Here is an 18470-nt window from a genome sequence, read left to right on the forward strand (position 1 = left end):
CCTTTGAAATAGGATATTAATTTAGATCAACCAAGAGAAAGTTAAGATTAGATTCTCTTAGATGAAAGATCTAGAAGCAAGATTTAGAAATCTTAAATCTTGCTCTAAATTGAGTCACTCCACAATCAAACTTGATCAAGATTAGATTGAATAGCTCACATGCATTCTATCACAAAAATTGCAAAAAAATTAAGGAAAAAGTCTCAATATGAGATTTCAAATTACATTTTATTCAAAAGTATTGTTTTTACAAATGGAAGGATAAAGAGGCATTATATAGCCTTGAGATTCTATCCTAATTAATGAAAATTCTAAAAAGTTAAAATAAAACATTTAACTAAGCTTTCTATCTTTTAACAACTAATTTTCAACTACCATCTTTAATACTAAGCTATTAATGGTAGGTACCATAACTTGTCAAATTAAAACAAACGGAAATACAATAAAAATGTGATATTAACTAAATCATGAGGTCTTCAAAGCGTTGGTTTCAGAAGCTTAATGTGTATCCCATAGTCCGTTTCAACCAAGAAAACATTGACATTCAATACTCTAAATGGCCATTCGTCTCTTGTATTAACATGTGACACATGGAATTGAGGATGAACGACTGTACCCATTCTTGTACATGAAGAATGAACGATTGGTTAATCTTTTGATGTTTTCCATCTTGTAATTGGTTCGTATGGAACATCATGATTCTTATCACTTGGGTTTGGGCTCATGTGCATGTTGGACTTGGGCTCGGACTTATTATCTTTTTTGGCCCAATTTTTTTATGTGGGGGCTTGAATTGGGTTGGATATGAGAAAACTTAATTACCAAAACCCAATCAAAATATAATTAACACAATTTTTGCTGTGATGATGTGACATGATTTAATTGACCAATTTTTTTTTGTTCAAGAAACATATGTGCATCATAATACTATATAGTTCATAATACATATCTTAATTTAAAAAAAAATGACTTGAGTTTATTATAAGGTTAAATTTCATAAATATAACAAAACACTAAAATATTTACGGTACGGGTAACAAAATAAAAAGGCTCATAAGGTCAGTAGAAACTTTTCATAAATTTCAGATTAACCGTTGATATTGCGGACAATTCGTCATTTCTCCTTCTTCTTCTTCTTTGCAATTTACTCATCTTCTCCTCCAAATTTCTTTAACATATTGCGTAAAAAATATGTTAATAAATACTTAAAAAGCTTACCCCAACTTGATTGGATTTGTATCTTGAATACTCCACTCAATTGTACTTCTTAAAAAAAAAAACCCTCAAAAGTGAGATCATAACCAAATTCGCAACCCCTCGGCCCCTCCCATTTCACACTCTATAAAAACCGGTTCACAACCTCAGAAAAGACCGACCAGGTTTTTTTGATCATTTTGTATTCTTCCTCTCTGCTTTTCTGGTCTCCTCTTAAGGCTCTACCCTTGCTTCCATTGAATTGTTGCTCATCCATTGTTAAAAATTAGAAACCAGTTTTTATAAAATATGGTTTGGGGTTTCTTCCCCGTCGATCCTCTTTCAGGTCCGTTTGTGCTTCGTGATTTTCTGATTACTTCTGCTGCTGAAAAATTATTTTTTCTTCTTCTTTATAGTGTAATGAAATAAGTTTTTGAAGTATCGTAGTTTTTGTTTGGTTGGTTTATTTATATAATCAAGTGCATGTTGCAGGCGAGGAGAAATTCTACATTTTTGCACCTGGAAAGTATAAAGTGGGTCGTAAAGGTACTTCGATTATGCTACTACTTGCATTTTACCCTCTACTTTTTCTTGTAAATGCTACATCCGTCTTTGTTATTTCATATAATTATTATTTGAAAAACACACACACACACACATATATATATGATTAGGCAATAATCTTAATCACTTAATAACCTCAGCCATAAGTATACTCAATGTTCTCAAAATGTGTCTAGAGGGTGTGATAAGGAGCTAGTGATGTTTGACCTTTCTTGGATTTTATGTTTCTTTGGGGTTCGGCTTGAATATTTCTTTTAGGAAAAATTTCAATTTATACCCTTTATCTTTTGCATTTGTATCAATTTAAACCTTAAACTAATAATTGAATCAAACTAAATCCTGAACTTTGGTAATTGTATCAATTTAAACCACAAACTTATAGTTGTATCAATTTAAACCCTAAACCTTTACAAGTGTATCAATTTAGACCCGGAACTTATATACATGTATCAACTTAAACCCTCTTATGTTTTAATTGGACACACTTATGAAAATTGAGGGTTTAAATTGATCCATTTATGAAGTTCAGGGTTTAAATTGATGCATTTATGAAAGTTTAAAGTTTAAATTGGCAAAACTATTAGTTTAGGGTTTAAATTGATACAACCTACAAAGTTTCAGGGGGTTTAAATCGATACAATTATTAGCTTAGAGTTTAAATTGATACAACCCTAAAGTTCATGTGTATAAATTGATATTTGCCCTTTTTTCAATTGTTCTCTAAGTGCTATTTTGCTTGGGTTGACCCTTTTCTTACGCTGTGTATTCTTTCATTTTTTTAATGGAAGTGGTTGGTTTATTAGAAAAAAGTGTTCTCATTAGATCCTATCAGACCTACTTTGTGCCTTATGAACCCTTTGAGTGGTGAGTGTCCTAATAACCTTGTTGAGTGAATGATCTCTAGTAATCAGTGTCCTTTGAAGGTGTGTTCAAGAAGGCAACAGTTCCAAGCTCCAAACACGAGTCCAAGGGTACGAATAGAGTTTTGGGAAGGACACTACACCCCAAATGAGCTAAACTTGGGTAGTGTTCTTTAAAGCTCGAGACCCATTAAAGGGGTAACAGTCTTCTAGGGTTTAAATGCTAGGTGCAAAAAAAAAAAAAAAAAAAAAAGAGTTTTTATTTTTTATTTTTTATTATTATATATATATATAAAAGGAGACAAGATTATTTATTAAATTAAAACTCAAAGTACAAGAGAGTTATACAATGAGAAAAATAAAGAAGCCAAAAAGAGGATCCGGAGGTGCACCCAGACATCTCAACTAGGTTGACGCCCCCTTAGCACCATCATCGTATCCAATAGTATATCAAACAACATAGAAACTCCTACTGAACCAGAAAAACAACCAAAAAAGGCAAACAACAAAAACAGAAAGTAAAGAACTACCAGTGATAAACAGTTCCAAAACAAGACCAAAAATAATATCTCCTAAAGAGAACAAAAGAAGTAGAAATAGGAGGTCTTCTACTAAAAATTCAACAAGCTTGCATATCTTGAACTTCTGATAGAAGGCAGAGAGAACAGCACATATCAAATGGGTTGAGAGATGAAAGCCGCTCAGTTTAAGCATAAATCTTCAATGGAATACTCATTAAATTCCTTGTTCAAAGAACACCAAGCTGCTGCATTTCTTTTTGCAGTGCCCGAAGTTTCAGACCAGCCCCTTGACTTGTTATGAAAGATTCGTTGATTACGTTCAAACCAGAGTTCCGCAAGCATTGCTTTCAACAAATGTCAAATATCCATCAAAAGCCCAAGCCACATCGAAAAGGGTGAGCATATTCCCCCTGCAATTGGCTGAATAAGGACAGATAAAAAAGAGATGCAGCAGGTCCTCACTGTCCTTCATACTGAGTGGGCACACCGAGGGCAAAAGACATCTGCTGGGGATCTTTCTTTGCATAACCGAGGAGCAATGTAGAAGTCCGATCAAGATATTAACTGTCCTTGGGCAGCTGGACTTTCAGAGAGCTTTGAATATACCTTTGTCCAATGGGGATGATGGAGAAAGATGAACTGAAAGAGACTTAACTGAAAATTTGCCCGACATATCAATTGACCAATACTTTCTATCATCCGACTTTAGCACCTTCTTAGAAGAGAGTAGGTATAACAAAAATTGAAAATCTGGTATTTTGTCTTCTCTTAAGAGTCTTCGAAACACAATTGACCAAGACATAGTGGAATTATCCCAATGAGCAGCAACTGAATCACTAGGCAGCAATGCAATTTTGAAGAACTTAGGGAATTGAAGATTGAGGGGGATGTCACCGATCCATAAGTCTTCCAAAAAAGCAATTCTTCTCTAATTACCAAGCTTAAACAAAGCCAAAGCTTCCACCTTCCTCCAAGCTCTTGAAATGCTAACCTAAGGACTCTTCAAACTATTATTGGATTTACCCACCGTGTGCCAATTGAAGGGCTCTTTGCCATTAATACTTCTTATAACTTGTCTCCATAAAGAGTTATCTTCCACTAGGCATCTCCAGCCCCATTTAGCAAGTAGTACTGTGTTTTGAACTTTTATGCCTCCTAAGCCAAGACCTCCATCAAGCCGAGAAAGTGTAACCTTTTTTCAATTCACCATATCTAAAAATAGGGATCAATAGTCGCACATGGACATCTCAACTTGGTTGACAAGAGCTAAACAAGAAATGGGGAAGTCACACCTGGACATCTCAACTAGGTTGACACCCCCTTAGCGACCTCATCATATCCAAAAGAACAAATACAAAAATGGGAAAATAAACTCAAAACGAAGTCGTGATAATGAGTTTTTACTAGTTCATGGCTAATGAGGAGTTTGATACAAAAAGAAGTAACCATAATAGAGAAGAAACCAAACGAAAGAAATAAAAGTAATAGAATTAAGGTGGAAAGATTAAAGCTCTCCGATCTAAGTTGAGATCTTGGATGGAGTAGCTTCTGAAAAGTTTTGAGGGGGTGCACCAGGAAGAAGCATTTCTGTGTGCTATATCAAAGCGATCAAAACAGCCCATCAGTTTATAATGGAAGGCTCCTTGATTCCTTTCAAACCATATTTTTGCCAAGCCAGCTTTCGCAGCATTTTCCCAATGTAAGGTGGCTTCTTTATGCAAGTTGGATCCTCTTAATAAGGCCTTCACATTGTCTTTAAAATCTGCTCCAAAAACCCAAGATAGATTAAACTCTTTAAGCAGATTTTCCCAACACGAAGCCGAATATTTGCAGAAAATGAATAGGTGCAGTGGGTCTTCTTTGTCCCGTAGACACAACAGGCAAATGGAGATTGAGAGGCAGCTGTTAGGCAGTTTATGTTGCATAACCGAGGATACGTTCAAATTTCCCACCATCATAATCCAAAACAGAATATTTACCCTTCTTCATAATCCAAAACAGAATATTTACCCTTCTTGGGCTGCCGGATTTCCAAATGGCTTTAAAAAGAGGTTTGTCCAAAGGGAAGGAGGGGGATAAGTGATGAGTAATGGACTTTACTGTGAACTTCCCACTGCCATTTAAAGACAATACCCGACTGTCTTGAGATTCAGAAGGGCTTTTCTCTTTCTGAGAAGTGATTGGAATTATGTGATTTCCTATCTTTTTTAGTAAATGATGGAAAATAATTAACCATGATGCCAATGCAAAGTCCCAGTAATCAGCAACCCAGCCATTGAGGAGTATGGCAATTTCAAAAAGTCGAGGCAAGGCAGAATTAAAAGGAATCTCACTCTCCCATGGATCTAGCCAAAAGGCTACCCTTCTAACATTTCCCAATCTAAAAGTTGTTAGAGCATCTATTTTCAACCATGCTCGGGACATGCTGACCCATGGGCTTCTCAAACATTTTCCTTCTTTGCCTGCAGCGTGCCAATTAAAAATATCTTTGCCATGTATGCTTCTTGCCACTTTGCACCATAGAGAATCTTCTTCCTCCAAGTATCTCCTGCCCCATTTCGCTAAAGGGCCATATTTCTTGCTTTGAAGCCTCCGAAGCCGAGACCTCCATCCACCAAATCTCTTGAGACTGTTTCCCATCTAACAAGGTGACTAATTTTACTACCTTTCTGCCCCTCCCAAAAAAAATTCCTAAGAGTTCTTTCGAGTTTTGAGATTACTCCTTCAGGCATTAGAAAAGTAGACATATAGTAGGTGGGGAGATTGGAGAGAACTCACTTACATAAGGTAGCTCTTCACCCTCTTGATCGGTTGAATCTTTTCCATTTATCTAGCTTTGCATGGACTTTATCGCTCACCAGTTGCCACAAAGAGATTTGCTTAAGGTACCCTCCCAATGGTAGACCAAGGTAGATAACGGGGAGATGATCTACCTTGTCTTTTAAGGTGGTAGCCATTGACAGCAGCTCACTTTCAGCTACGTTAATCCCACATAAAGCCGACTTATCCCAGTTGACTTTTTGACCGGAACACCATTCAAAAAAATCCAATGTCTGCCTTAGGTTGTCCATCATATTGCTGTCATAATTGCAGAAAAGAAGAGTATAATCCACAAACTGAAGAATAGGCACATGAATCTTGTCCTTGCCCAGTACGAAACCTTCATATAGACCATTATAATGTAGAGTTTCAACTAGGGCACCGAGTACTTTGCTTATCAATAGAAAGAGGAAAGGGGAGAGGGGGTTACCTTGCTTAATTCCCCTTGAAGTAAGCACTCTTCCTCTCGGCCCGCCATTAATGAAAACTGAGTATCTCAGGTTTTTAACACAGCCCATCATCCACTCTATCCACTTGTGGTCAAACCTTTTGCTTTTCAAGATTTTCTCTGGGAAGTCCCGTTTCACCCTGTCGAAGGCTTTTTCCATATTGAGTTTAAGGATTCTACCTTTTTTCTTCTTAGGTCGATAATCCTTGACAGCTTCGTTAGCAACAAGGATAGGATCTAAAATTCGTCTACCTTCTATAAATGCGCCTCATGAGGGGGCAATGATGCAAGGAATTGCCTTTGAGTCTTTCGGACAGCACCTTGGCAACAACCTTGTAAGTCAAGCTTGTGAGAGTAATTGGTCTGAAATTGCAATATTTGATAAGGAATTCAGCGGTGAAGCCATCTGGTCCAGGTGCTTTGCATTTTCCAAGGGATTTGATGGCAGCTTTTATTTCGATCTCCGAGAACTTTGGTATCAACATTAGGTTCTGAGTCGGAGTTACACAAGGCCAGTCAAAATTGATGGGGAGTACCTCGAGCCCTTACTCTTAGAAAAAAGTTCAGAATAAAAATTCAGAATTAGGCTTTCAATTTCTCTAAAAGGTGGGCACCCCGGAGTCATTAACTAACTCTGTATTCAGATTCTTTCTTCTTTTGGCTGCCCGGGATATGTGAAAAGAGCTTGTGTTTTTGTCTCCCAAATGTAACTAATTCAACTTACTTTAAGTTTGGAAGAGGTAGCCGAATAGTTTGGTTAGGGAACTCTATTTCCTTTTAGTACTTCCTTTTTCATTAGAAACATATTTAAACTTTGAATGCTTCTAACAGTCACCTTTTTTGTTTCTCAAATCATGCTTTCAGTTGTTTGCTCATTATGTGATCTTGTTTATTCTGCAGGCTGCGATCTGACTATAGCAAAAGATAAAGGGGTTTCCCGCATCCATGCAGAAATACTTGTAGACGCTATGATCCCTTTAAATTCCCACAATAGTCACTTATCTAACATTTGCTCTAAAGTGAGGATTAGCGATTGCTCCAAATATGGGACATTTGTTAGAAGGAATTCTGGGTTGAAGGAGAAACTTCATGAGCTGTCGAAAAAAGAAGCAAGCTTGTGTGATGGAGATGTGGTTTCATTTGGATCTGGCAATGCAACCTACAGGTGATTTGAGGAACATTTAGAATAGTAATACGATTTATCTTTCAAAATGCTCTTACTTTGTAGCTCTTTTATTGTTATTACTATTTATTATTTTGAACAAGAAACAACTTCTACTTGATTTTTTTTTAAAAGGAAATGAGCCTTTACATTAATATAATAAAATGAGACTAATGCTAAAAGTACAAGAGAACTATACAAAAAGCTAGAATCTCTAAGGGTCAAAGAATCCGGAATCCAAAAACATGGACAAACAAAACGAGGCCCAAAAGCTTAACATACTCCAAACAAGGCAGAAACAAAATCAAAAGGGCAACTGAAAAAATTCAATACAATTGTCTTCCTTCCAAATAATTAGTTTCTCCAAACACTTCCCATTCTTATTGTTGAAACTCTGGAAGCCCTTCCAATTGGGAACCTCTCATAAGCCCATCTTATGATGTTGAAATTCCCACCAACACATCAAGCTTTTAAGCAATATCTGGACAAGGAGAGTAGCTCTAGCCATAAAAATTCTCTCCCTTAAGTGATTGGGGCCATACACGTTTGTGTTTCAACAATCTTTTAACACAATGTGAGGCATTTGACAGCGAAAGAGTAACCCCCCTTCAAAGATTCTAATACAATTACTCTGTTCAAATCCCAAATGGTGAGAAAACCTCTTGAGAATCCGTCTTATTCCACAAAGTCCCAGCCTACATCCTTGGAGCTCCAGATTGATTTGATAAAGCTCATATCAAATTCATCTTTTTAATTTTTGAATTAAAACTAACTTTGGATTATGTGATTCAAAAATCTCTTGAGGGCCAGACTCTTCTTTGGATTTTTTAATCCTCTTGTATTTCCACATAACAACTTTCTTCTAACAAAGTGCTTAGGAAAAACTCTGAAGGGAAGAGAACCCTTCTGTGCTTTGGGATTTCGTTTAGCCCCTGTTTTGATCTTTAATCAACCTGAAGAAGAGATGGCTGAAGAAGAGGACGATTGAGTAGAAGAAGAACTGTTGGAACTCTTGGCGGCTGGACCTCTATTAAGATCAAAGCTGTTGACTAATAATGGAAATGAGTAGAAGACACTGGTGATATTGGCTTGCTGTTAAACGAATTTGGAATGGTTGAACTGGGCCCACAAGACTTTTGAACTTCCATTTTGAGATTTCCACCTGTGTTAACTTTCGATTTTCCTTTGGTAACCTCATTAAAGCTTGAGGACTGATAGGTTGAACTAATTAAAGTGTCCACTTCTTTCTCTGTCCTCCCAAAGACACATTCTCAACATCCTTTGATTTCTTATGGGCTTTGGACTGACCGGAACGTTCTGTCTTCATTAAATTTGACTTTTCGATTTCTTCAACTTCACTAATAGCTGTTATGCGCTTCTTTGGCGACTTTGAGACTTGGGGATAGATTTCCGGTGAACATGCAAAGGAGGCAACTCCCTGCTAACCTCCTTTTCCATCAAAACTTAAAATGAGTTTCTCGAAAAATCTGGTTTCAAGTAAGTTGAGGAAAGAAAGGCCCATTCGGGTTTCAACATATTTCGATCTTCTCCTTCATCTAACAGAACTTGGTTTTGCCTTAGTAAATCAACGTGATTGATGAAGTCGCTAATGAACAAAGCTTCTTCAATGGCCTTTGGAGCTTCTAATGCTTTTATGTTCCCAAAATTAAGGAAAATATTGCTTCTAATTGCATCTCTTATTTCAATCATAGCTGACATAAAACCCGCAGAGATTTTGCCTGACCTTTATTTTGGCCTCCGGAACAGTTAATAAGATTCATAGTTTCTAAGGAGATGCTTTCAAGACCTCCAAACTATACCCTCCAATAGCTTTGAAAGCATCAGCACTCCAGTCATCGGTAAGTTTCTAAAAGAGATCCAGCCACCATAACCTTTTTCACAAACTCTGCCCTACTGTGCTTTATGCCTTTCCATTTTTCAAATAAGATATGGAAGATACCACATCTCTGCCACTTGCCCGGAAACTCAACTTTGTCTTTGAGATTGCCTAAAGACGATTTAATTAAAGCTTTATCAGCAGATAAAGGATTGATAGTTATTTAGAATGTAATTGATCCTCCAACACTTTTGTAATGTCTTTTCAATCATTAAACTCAAACAAACAAGTAATGACCCACAAGCTTTTAAAATCTTCTCTGAGCACCTCACTATTCTTATGTTAATTCTTTGCTGCCATTTTCTAAAGCATCTTTATTAGGAAAAGCCGACAATTATAACATATTAAATCCCTTCATCTTCATGTCTTCCTAGCTAGTTGATTTGGAATGGAAATCTTTGATCAAGCTTACGTATGAAATCCACGCCTGTTGATTCGGCCCCATTGGGACATGTAAGTAGAAACGTCCCCCAGTTTCAGGCCACACAATGCATCTCAACACCCATCCATAATTAGCAGCAAATTTGGATATTTTGACGACCCCTGCATCATTCTTAGCTCTCCGAGAGAAAAAAGAAGTAAATTGTTCTTGCAAAAGTTTCTAAATTTGAACCACAAACCAATCTAAATGAGAATTGACTAGTGGCTACGACTGTTTATTTTCAACGCCCTCCACGAAATACTCACCATCTTCAAACCAAATGCAGAAGTAAGAGCCATTAACTTGCAACTCTGAACTTCCATAGTAAACTTATAATTCTTAGAGGACAAAAATAAACGTGGTTCTGATGGCTGGACAGCTGAAGGTTGCTAAATTCTGGTAGTTGGGAAGGGAAGAAGATCGGGGAAGGAGGCAAAGGGATGAAGAAGGTTGATCAGAGAGGAGGAATCAGAGGGGAGGAGAGAGGAGAGAAGAAACCATCAAAAGAAGTTTGAAGGTTTGGAAGAACCATCACCAGCAAAGAAATAAAAAATCTCCTCATGTAAGTCAACCCAATCATCTCAAAGAAGACAAAATAAAACTTTGCAAATCTAAACCATGATGCAGCTTTCTTCTTTGGCTAAAGGAGAAGTTTCACGAAACTCAAGACCACAAGCTTTTATCAGAGCAGCAAATTTAGCCAGCTTGAATGAAGGAATAGGAGGACAAGTCTTCTTATCCCAATCCCGAAACAAGCTATTTATTAGAAGTAGGATTATCTTTTTGGTTATGGTTTATTTGACTCATTGTTAAATCCAGGGCTCTCAGTTAAACAGGTGCTGTTTCTTGCTATTTATTCATTGAATCAGTGATTGTTTTCACTTTTCTGCAAGGAATTCTGTAAATTCTTGAATATTTTAATGCTTCCATCATTCTGTGTCTAAATTCTTTTATAATTTTCCTACATTTTCCCCCCTTCTAAAATCCCTTTATTCTTGATTCTTAAAAACTAGAGCAAATTTGTATTGTGATATCTTGTCTCCTTTTCTTGGATAAAAAATTCTATGTTTTTGCAGATTTTGTGTTTTACTTTTAGCTTCCACAAATATAGATTGAGAGTTTCTTTGTTATTTGTACTACAATTTCTTCTTGGAAGTTGGAAGATCTCCTTTCCCTTGTTTTTTTTGTCAATATATATATATATATATGTTTGTGTGTGTGTGTGTGTGTATTTTGTTTCTATTTTTTTGTTCTTTTTAAAAGTCTCTTGAGAGGAAAAGTAACTATTTTATGATCTAAGAAACTTTTAATTCAACCAAATTTTCTAACACCCATTGTGCTTGAAGTCCTTATTAGCCTATAAACAAATCTTGCAGGTTCTCCTTTGTACAACTCTTGTTTTACGTTAACCGGTCAGAGTCCTTCCAATCCCAATTGCTTAGGGACAAGGTTTCGTCCATCGGTTAGTCATGAAGAAGTTGCTGATCGCCTTTTACTTATTACAAAAGCAACTTTTATCTGATTATTTAGAAGTTTCAACTTCCCAAGGTTTCTTATGTAGCTGCTCAGTTGCTTTATATTAGCATGTTTTAGAACAAACGCTTATGAACTCTCAATACAACCTTAAAGATAATGGTATTGAATATGTTATAGAATATGAAGAAAAAAGAGGGAGTCCTTAACCTTATCTATACGTAGAATTCTTAACTTAATAGCCATGTTAAATTACACTGAAGAACGACAACTAGCTAAAGGAAGTTTGTTTAAATTATCCATGAACTGCAAAAAGGATAAAATAAAATTGAGTAAATACTCTCCAAGTAGTGCAAAAGAACAACAAATAACCAATTACATTTTATACGTCCTTTGACTTTCTTTTATACATGTACATATAAAATCAACCATCTAGATGTTTTAAAACATTGAAAATTTGCAGCCGATGCATTTTTCCATGATCATCTAGCTCCGAACAAGTGGATGATCCTGATATTAACCTTTCCATCTATTACATAACGAATGTTTACCTGGCAATTTTATAGACAAGGTCTGCATTTTTGCTGCGGAAGCTATTCTGACAGATGCCTCTGTTAGGGTTTTTTTTTGGGTGATGAAAGCTGTAGATGAAGCTTATTATCATTATTTATTGCATGGTTTATCCTGGACATCATCTACTTATTCTACCAGTTAATCTCCATTCAAGAAAGTGAATGAGTTTGTAATTTTGGTTGAATTTGAAGAGTGTATGTATTAAAATGTAGGTGCTTGTACTTCTCATGATATTCAGGAGTGTACGCATGTGCTTGTAGAGGAACTAATGCCTTTTAATGAAGCTCTAGTTGATGCCATCGTGGCTGAAAAACCTTTTGTTCTTACTAGTTGGGTTGAGGTAACAACGTGCTTCATATATTAATTGTCTCTACTGTGATGTATCTTTATTTTCAAAACGTGTTACGGTAAGAGTACAATATCATCCCCAAGCATTCTATATAGGCGGGGACTCTCTGAAGAAGATTACACTCCAGAATTCTGAATGACTCCCTCTCTTTCTAACTACCCTACCCTAACAACCACCACATACATACATACAGACAATGGAACACTGAAGAAACCTGGAACTAATAGATTTTTTCTTGAAGATCCTTGGAGGACCATCCTCACAACTCTTAGCCTCCAACCTTCATTTCATTGATGGTATGAAATTACAAAAGGGAATAAATTTTTTCTCTCTTTTTTTTATGAGACCCGATCTTTCATTGATATGATAGAAAAGAGTATTTCTCAAATACAAGAAACATAATATGAAAAAAAGTCTTGCGACTAAAAGATAAAATAAAGTTGAACCAAAAAATAGAAGTGTTCCAATTCAAACTAATGTTCTGAATATATTAATTTGAAAAAGCCTTGGAAAGAGAACACCATGTGGAAGCAAGAAGGCGAGTAAAATCCAAACTAGCTGACCAAGGAAGTGATTTGTCGGTGAAAAGTCCTCTGATTGCACTCAAACCAAATTTCCGACAAGAGCTTTAACTGCATTTGACCAAAAAATCTTGGAGTTTGTTCTGAAAACAATTATCAAAGATTCATTGGTTCTGGAAAATTGAGAACAAAAATCCCCAAGCTGATTGAGAGAAACTACACTCAGAAAAACAAAGGCATAAGATAGCCCTGAGAACTACATAAAGTCTACCAATGAGCTATAAGAGATGCCCCCAAGGCTACAATCTGAAAAGTACGGAGATAATTTACATGAAGACCAACAAGTATCAATAAGATGTTAAAAGAAAGACGAGGATCAAAGATGCGGAAGTTATGCTTGATCCAAATAAGCAATAGGTTTTTCTAGGACCAAAAAAGAAAAAAAAATCAGTTCGAAGAACGTCATCAAGAGAACAGTAAACACAAGGTAAACAAATGTTGAGGGAGAAACTATTAGAAAGGAAAAATGAGGCTCTCCCAACTTAGATTAATATCTTAAATGGAAAACCCTTTGAAACTTTTGGAAAGAGAACACCAAGAGGACGACTTCAAATGTGTGAAAGCACGCTTCCCCTGCAAAATTTGATGATTTCTTTCCATTCATAGCTCTGAGAGGATTGCTTTTACTGCATTAATACACCAAGTATAAGCCTTTGAATTCAAACATGGGCCACCCTTATGTTTATGTTGGCTGCCATCTCGAACCAAGAATGATTTTTTTGTGTTGTATGAGATGGTAAATAAATTGTTGGAAGATCATTTAGTGGGGGATTGACCCCTCTCTTCTGATTTTCCTAGATCATATCATTTATCCTCTTTGAAAATTGTTTTGTGTTGGACTTTGTGGTTTGGTTGGGTAATTATGTGGCTTTCTCCTTTGGTTCAGTTGGTGTTGTCCAATAGTAAAATGACGGAGGTGATCTCCTTTCCTTGATTAAGGGTTTTGACTTTAGGCTTGGGGGAAGGGATGTTTTGTTTGGCGTCCAAACAGTGAGGGCTTTTCTTGTAAGTCGTTCTTTAGGATCTTATTGGATCCTTCTTCTATTGTTGAGTCAGTCTTTGATGTTTTATAGAGGATTAAGATTCCAAAGAAAGTATGGTCCTTTCTTTGGCAAGTTTTGCTTCATTGAGTAAACACAATGAATAGGCTTTTGAGAAAGATGCCTTCGTTAATGGGTCTTTTTTGTTGTATCCACTGTTGAAAGGCGGAGAAGAAGTACCTGGATCATCTTCTATGAGAGTGTTAGTTTGAGAATTCTGTTTGGAATGGTTTCTTTCAGGAGTGCAATTTCTAGCTAGCTCGTCAGTGGGATGTTTGGTTGATGATCGGGTAGTTTCTCCTCCATCCGTCCTTCAAAAAGAGACTGTTTTCTCTGGTTTGTGGGTGTGTGTGCATTATTGTGGGATCATTGAGAGGAGAGGAACAATAGTGTTTTGAGAGGTGGAGAGGGACCCTAGCGAGGTTTGGTTTTTGGTGAGGTTTCATGTTTCTCTTTGGGCTTCAGTTTTAAAGACTTTGTGTAATTATTCCCTAGCTTATTACATAGTTGGAAGTCCTTTCATTAGTGGACTTGCTTTTTATATGTTCTTGTATTCTTTTATTTATTTGTCAATGAAAACAGTTGTTTCTATTCTTAAAAAAGACATTGTTCTCCATTTTTTTTATCTGTGCACTGACCATTGCCAAGCATTATTAGTATCTGCACCTGCGTTGATCCTCATTATTTGTCCTGAATTTGTTGAAGATCTTTCTGATATTTTCTATTTCTAGACTCATGCTATCAACAAAAACATGAGAGCAGTGAGATTCTGCATTCTTTCTGATTGTTACACTTCAGTTATTTGCAGGAAAAACCACCTGCAATGAGATTCCATCCTTTGATTCGTGAGTGCTGCCTTTTAAGTTCATCTGGGAAAAAATTATTTTGAAGTAATAGTAAATATTTTTTGAACTCCTGCATTTCACTTGCAATCTTTTGTCTTTGTTCTTTGAATCAGCTATCAACCAACAATGACTGTGGAAGGGATGCATGTCAAAGTTGTTGACCCAAGCACTCGTAAAAACTGTTTGAGTGGATACACTTTTTTACTAGGGTTGACACAGATGGTAATGCTATATGTTTCCATTTGTCTGTCTTTTCATTTTCACATTTCTGAGAGTTGCTGGACAATCCTCTAATGAACAAATTATAACATAAATTAGCTTTATTTTATAATTCATTCATCTTCCATCTTTTATGGTGAGTCTCTCGCCGTTTTTGTATGTTTTGCTCACTTGAAGGCATCTATTTATTCAAGATATCTGCCTTAACCAGAATGCCTTTATCTCTCATGGAACTTAAGTACTTATTCAAGATACTTGGACCCAGGTGGTGTTTAGTACTATTCCTTAGGCTTCTGTCTGCTTATTTTTGGAATTTAAGAAATAAAATAGGTACTGGTTGGGGATATTGTGGGAATAGTACTTGGTTATTGGTAAGGGACTAAGGGTATAGTGGTTATTAGTTAGGCAGGTGTTATAGAGTTTAGGATATAAATAGAGACATCGGGGGAAATTAGGGTTGGGAGAGGTCTCAAGAGGGGGGTGGAAGTGCCTCGAATTACTTGTTTATCTCGTAGGTGGGAAGAGAGAAAAAGTAATTTCTTTTGTTCCAGATTGATGCAATTATTTGTATAATGGAGGAGGCAACATGTATATAAATTACAAGAGTAATTAAATCTTAACCAGCTAACTTCCATCAAGTACAAGACATTCTCTTATAATATATATTGGTAAATTGCATCCGATGACAAAAAAATGTAGAAAAAAACAGCTCATAAAACCTCTTTTTTGCATATTGTGAATATGGCAAATATGACAAGTAATTAATGATATCATACGGCTATTGGAGGGCTATTAGAGGGCTATCAGAGGGTTATCCGCTTTTAAATTTGCTACTTTTGCAATTTAAATGTAGTGACATGGACCCTATTATTATAATTTTTTTTGCTATTTTTGCAAATGATCCATATATATTTGCTAAAAATAAACCATATAGTCTAAACAATTTCAACAATTTCAAACTAAAACTAATTCAATAGTAGAATGCCAGAAAGTTGTTTTCTGTCATGTTGGGTCTGGACAGTTATTAGAAGTTATATGTTTGTGTTTGGTATCCGGATTAGTATTTAAGTGAAGTAGCTAGCTACTTTACCTATGAGAAAACTATTTTATGCTTTGTTTTGTGTGGGGAGAGTTCAAACCTCTCTAATATTTGGGTTGTATGGAACTTTCTTGAATGTTCGCGAATAATCTCTGAAGTCTGAATTTTCTAAATTTTAGCAGTACAAGTATGGGGATCGGTTGAAGATGTTATTACAACAAGTTGGTGGTGCGAATGTTTTGTCAATCGAGGACTTCTCTTCTGATAGCCAAGTATGAGGCTCCACCTCTTTTTCACCTATACTGGATCCATCTTTTCCTAATTTCTTCTGAAAGCGTGGTTAAACACTTTTATTTGACAATTTCATGTAAAGACAATCTAATTTACATTATTTCTAATAGCAATGTGGGAAATTTTCTAGTACCACGGAAGTACTATACTCACTCCCTTTGTTCAGACTATAAATTTACCTTCATAAAGCATCAACATATACATAATATTTTTACTCATGAAATAATAATTGCGTTCCAAACGGTAATGCTTCAGTTGTTAACAGTGGTTGGAACATGTTCCAAATGGTGCTCTATGTATTCTGTGATTAGAAAAAATATAATGGCTTGAAGTCTTTATTCTATTTCTTTTGTTTATCTCAGTTCTGCAAACCTGGTGTTTGTTGGGCATTGATTTGCATGATAACTTTTGTAGGATTTGGGTAATGGAGAAAATGATCGTGTAGTATTCGTTATGCCTGGAGGATCAGTTGAAAAGTGGGATTCATCCTCTAAGGTTGATTCTTATTATAAAATAACCGAGTTGATTTTGATATCTTCTGTTTTGAGTGGAACACTAGACAGAGACAATTTGATACATCCCTGTGGTAAGCAGTCTTCTTTGCTACTAGTTTCTCTAGTTTACTAGTGATAATTGATAAGTTACGATGATTTTTCGATTTTAACTTCATTCATCTGAATGTAGAGTTTTCTTGCAGAACCTGGTTCCTCTACATGCTCCACTGATGAGACCGTGGTAGCAGAATCCGATCTTGAAACAGAAACAAGTAAACCAGTTGTTTCTAATGTCCAAGGGCCAGATGAATATCTAAGCAAATCAGATGAATATTTAAGTAGATCACTGGTGTCTGTTGACAATGCTACTACTGGATCATTGGGTGGCCATGAAATAGTAAAAAATAGTAGCAGTGACATCGAGATGAGAAAAGACAAGATCAATGAATCCGACAACAGAAACATAGACATTATATTCAGTCAAAATTTAATTGTGCAGCATGCGACGAAAGCCTCCACTTTAGTAACTGCAGAAAACAGTGGGATTACAAACTTCAAACGATTCAGAAAAGTATTGCTCTTTGCCTTTGAATGTCTTTTCCTGCATCATTCCATTTTAAATGGTGTGCAAATTACTGCTTCATGTTGATGAGATTCAGCCATATCCTCTTATTATGTCGTAAGATCATTACCGATGCGCGTTAATCAACCATTACTTTTGCCTCAAATATGCTTAGCAATGAAAACTTTCTTGTGTCGGTTGGCATATGGCGAAAAATATTATGGAAGATGGCACACATCACTCATGTCCTTTCAACATTTTTGCAGACACAAACTCACTCTGGGAATAGCTTTAGCAATCTTGTCCCATTTGATAAGTATCCTTACAAGTAAGTGTTTCTCTTGCTTTCTTTCTTTCTTTCCCCCTTTGAAGTGTTTTAAGATGTCATTAGATTTATTGCCTTTTTGTGGCTTTTTTTGGTCAAGCTTGATTATTTTGGATAAGGTCCCGTTTTCTTTGATGGAATCTTCAAACATTTTTTTATGACTTTGTAGGGATAATGGTGATGGGAGGGAGGAAATTGCTGAGTCCTTGAAAGAAGAAAGAAGGCGGAAGGAAACAGAAGCTATAGCAGAAGATTTATTTCATAATGAGAAGGTGAGTATTTTTTAACTTATTTTAGCATCATAGGTTAATAGGCAAAGCATGGCTTGGGACATACATTTTTAACTTGATCAAATTTCAGGGACGGCGACGTGGAATGGCGGGTTCTCTTCAAGAGCTTTTTACTCGTTCTTAAAAGCAAATATTTAGGTTTTCATCAAAGAATGCTCTCTCTCTCAAGACGTTCGTGATGGTCTCATGTCAATGCAAAATAGTTTAGTCTTTTCTTGGTCTGTATTTTGGCAGTCATACACAAAGAGTACATTATTTGCAGGAAGAATGCTATCGGCCAAATTTGGGATGTCGATATATTAATTCTTCTTTTCCACATTGCCTTTAGTTTTGTAAGTATATATATATATATTTAATCTTTACTTCGGAGGTGATGTATGTCTAAGGACATTATTAACCCAGATATTACGAGTATATTATTAAATGTGGAATTTAAACATTTGAATTTTAAACGTCTCGGAGAATTAATATCAACATGTGACTGATTCAGTTTGGTAGAGAA

At 36.0% G+C, this 18470-nt stretch overlaps 1 protein-coding gene across 3 annotated transcripts; it reads left to right on the plus strand.

Annotated features, from left to right (window-relative positions):
* The first annotated feature begins 1373 nt into the window (after positions 1 to 1373).
* On the plus strand, positions 1374 to 18420 carry LOC103496815 (nibrin homolog). 3 transcript variants are annotated; one of them, XM_008458814.3, is made up of 13 exons: positions 1374 to 1540; positions 1687 to 1740; positions 7308 to 7572; positions 11264 to 11349; positions 12146 to 12273; positions 14702 to 14748; positions 14862 to 14970; positions 16186 to 16278; positions 16712 to 16883; positions 16995 to 17362; positions 17620 to 17681; positions 17848 to 17950; positions 18039 to 18420. In XM_008458814.3, exons 1-13 carry the CDS (start codon positions 1504 to 1506, stop codon positions 18090 to 18092), a joined length of 1578 nt encoding a protein of 525 aa, XP_008457036.1. In that variant the 5' UTR covers positions 1374 to 1503; the 3' UTR covers positions 18093 to 18420. The 3 variants fall into 3 exon arrangements, with proteins under 3 accessions (XP_008457036.1, XP_008457038.1, XP_050941486.1); XM_008458816.3 differs by having other exon boundaries at positions 16189 to 16278; XM_051085529.1 differs by having other exon boundaries at positions 1409 to 1433.
* The last annotated feature ends 50 nt before the right edge of the window (positions 18421 to 18470 follow it).

Source organism: Cucumis melo, chromosome 6, assembly GCF_025177605.1.
Source record: "Cucumis melo cultivar AY chromosome 6, USDA_Cmelo_AY_1.0, whole genome shotgun sequence".
NCBI classification, from domain to species: domain Eukaryota; kingdom Viridiplantae; phylum Streptophyta; class Magnoliopsida; order Cucurbitales; family Cucurbitaceae; genus Cucumis; species Cucumis melo.

Coding starts and splice junctions, on each gene's coding strand:
- LOC103496815 (XM_008458814.3), top strand. CDS start 1,504: ATGGTTTGGGGTTTCTTCCCCGTCGATCCTCTTTCAG. Junction 16,884..16,994: donor CAATTTGATACATCCCTGTG/GTAAGCAGTCTT, acceptor GTTTTCTTGCAG/AACCTGGTTCCTCTACATGC. Junction 17,682..17,847: donor TTTGATAAGTATCCTTACAA/GTAAGTGTTTCT, acceptor ATGACTTTGTAG/GGATAATGGTGATGGGAGGG.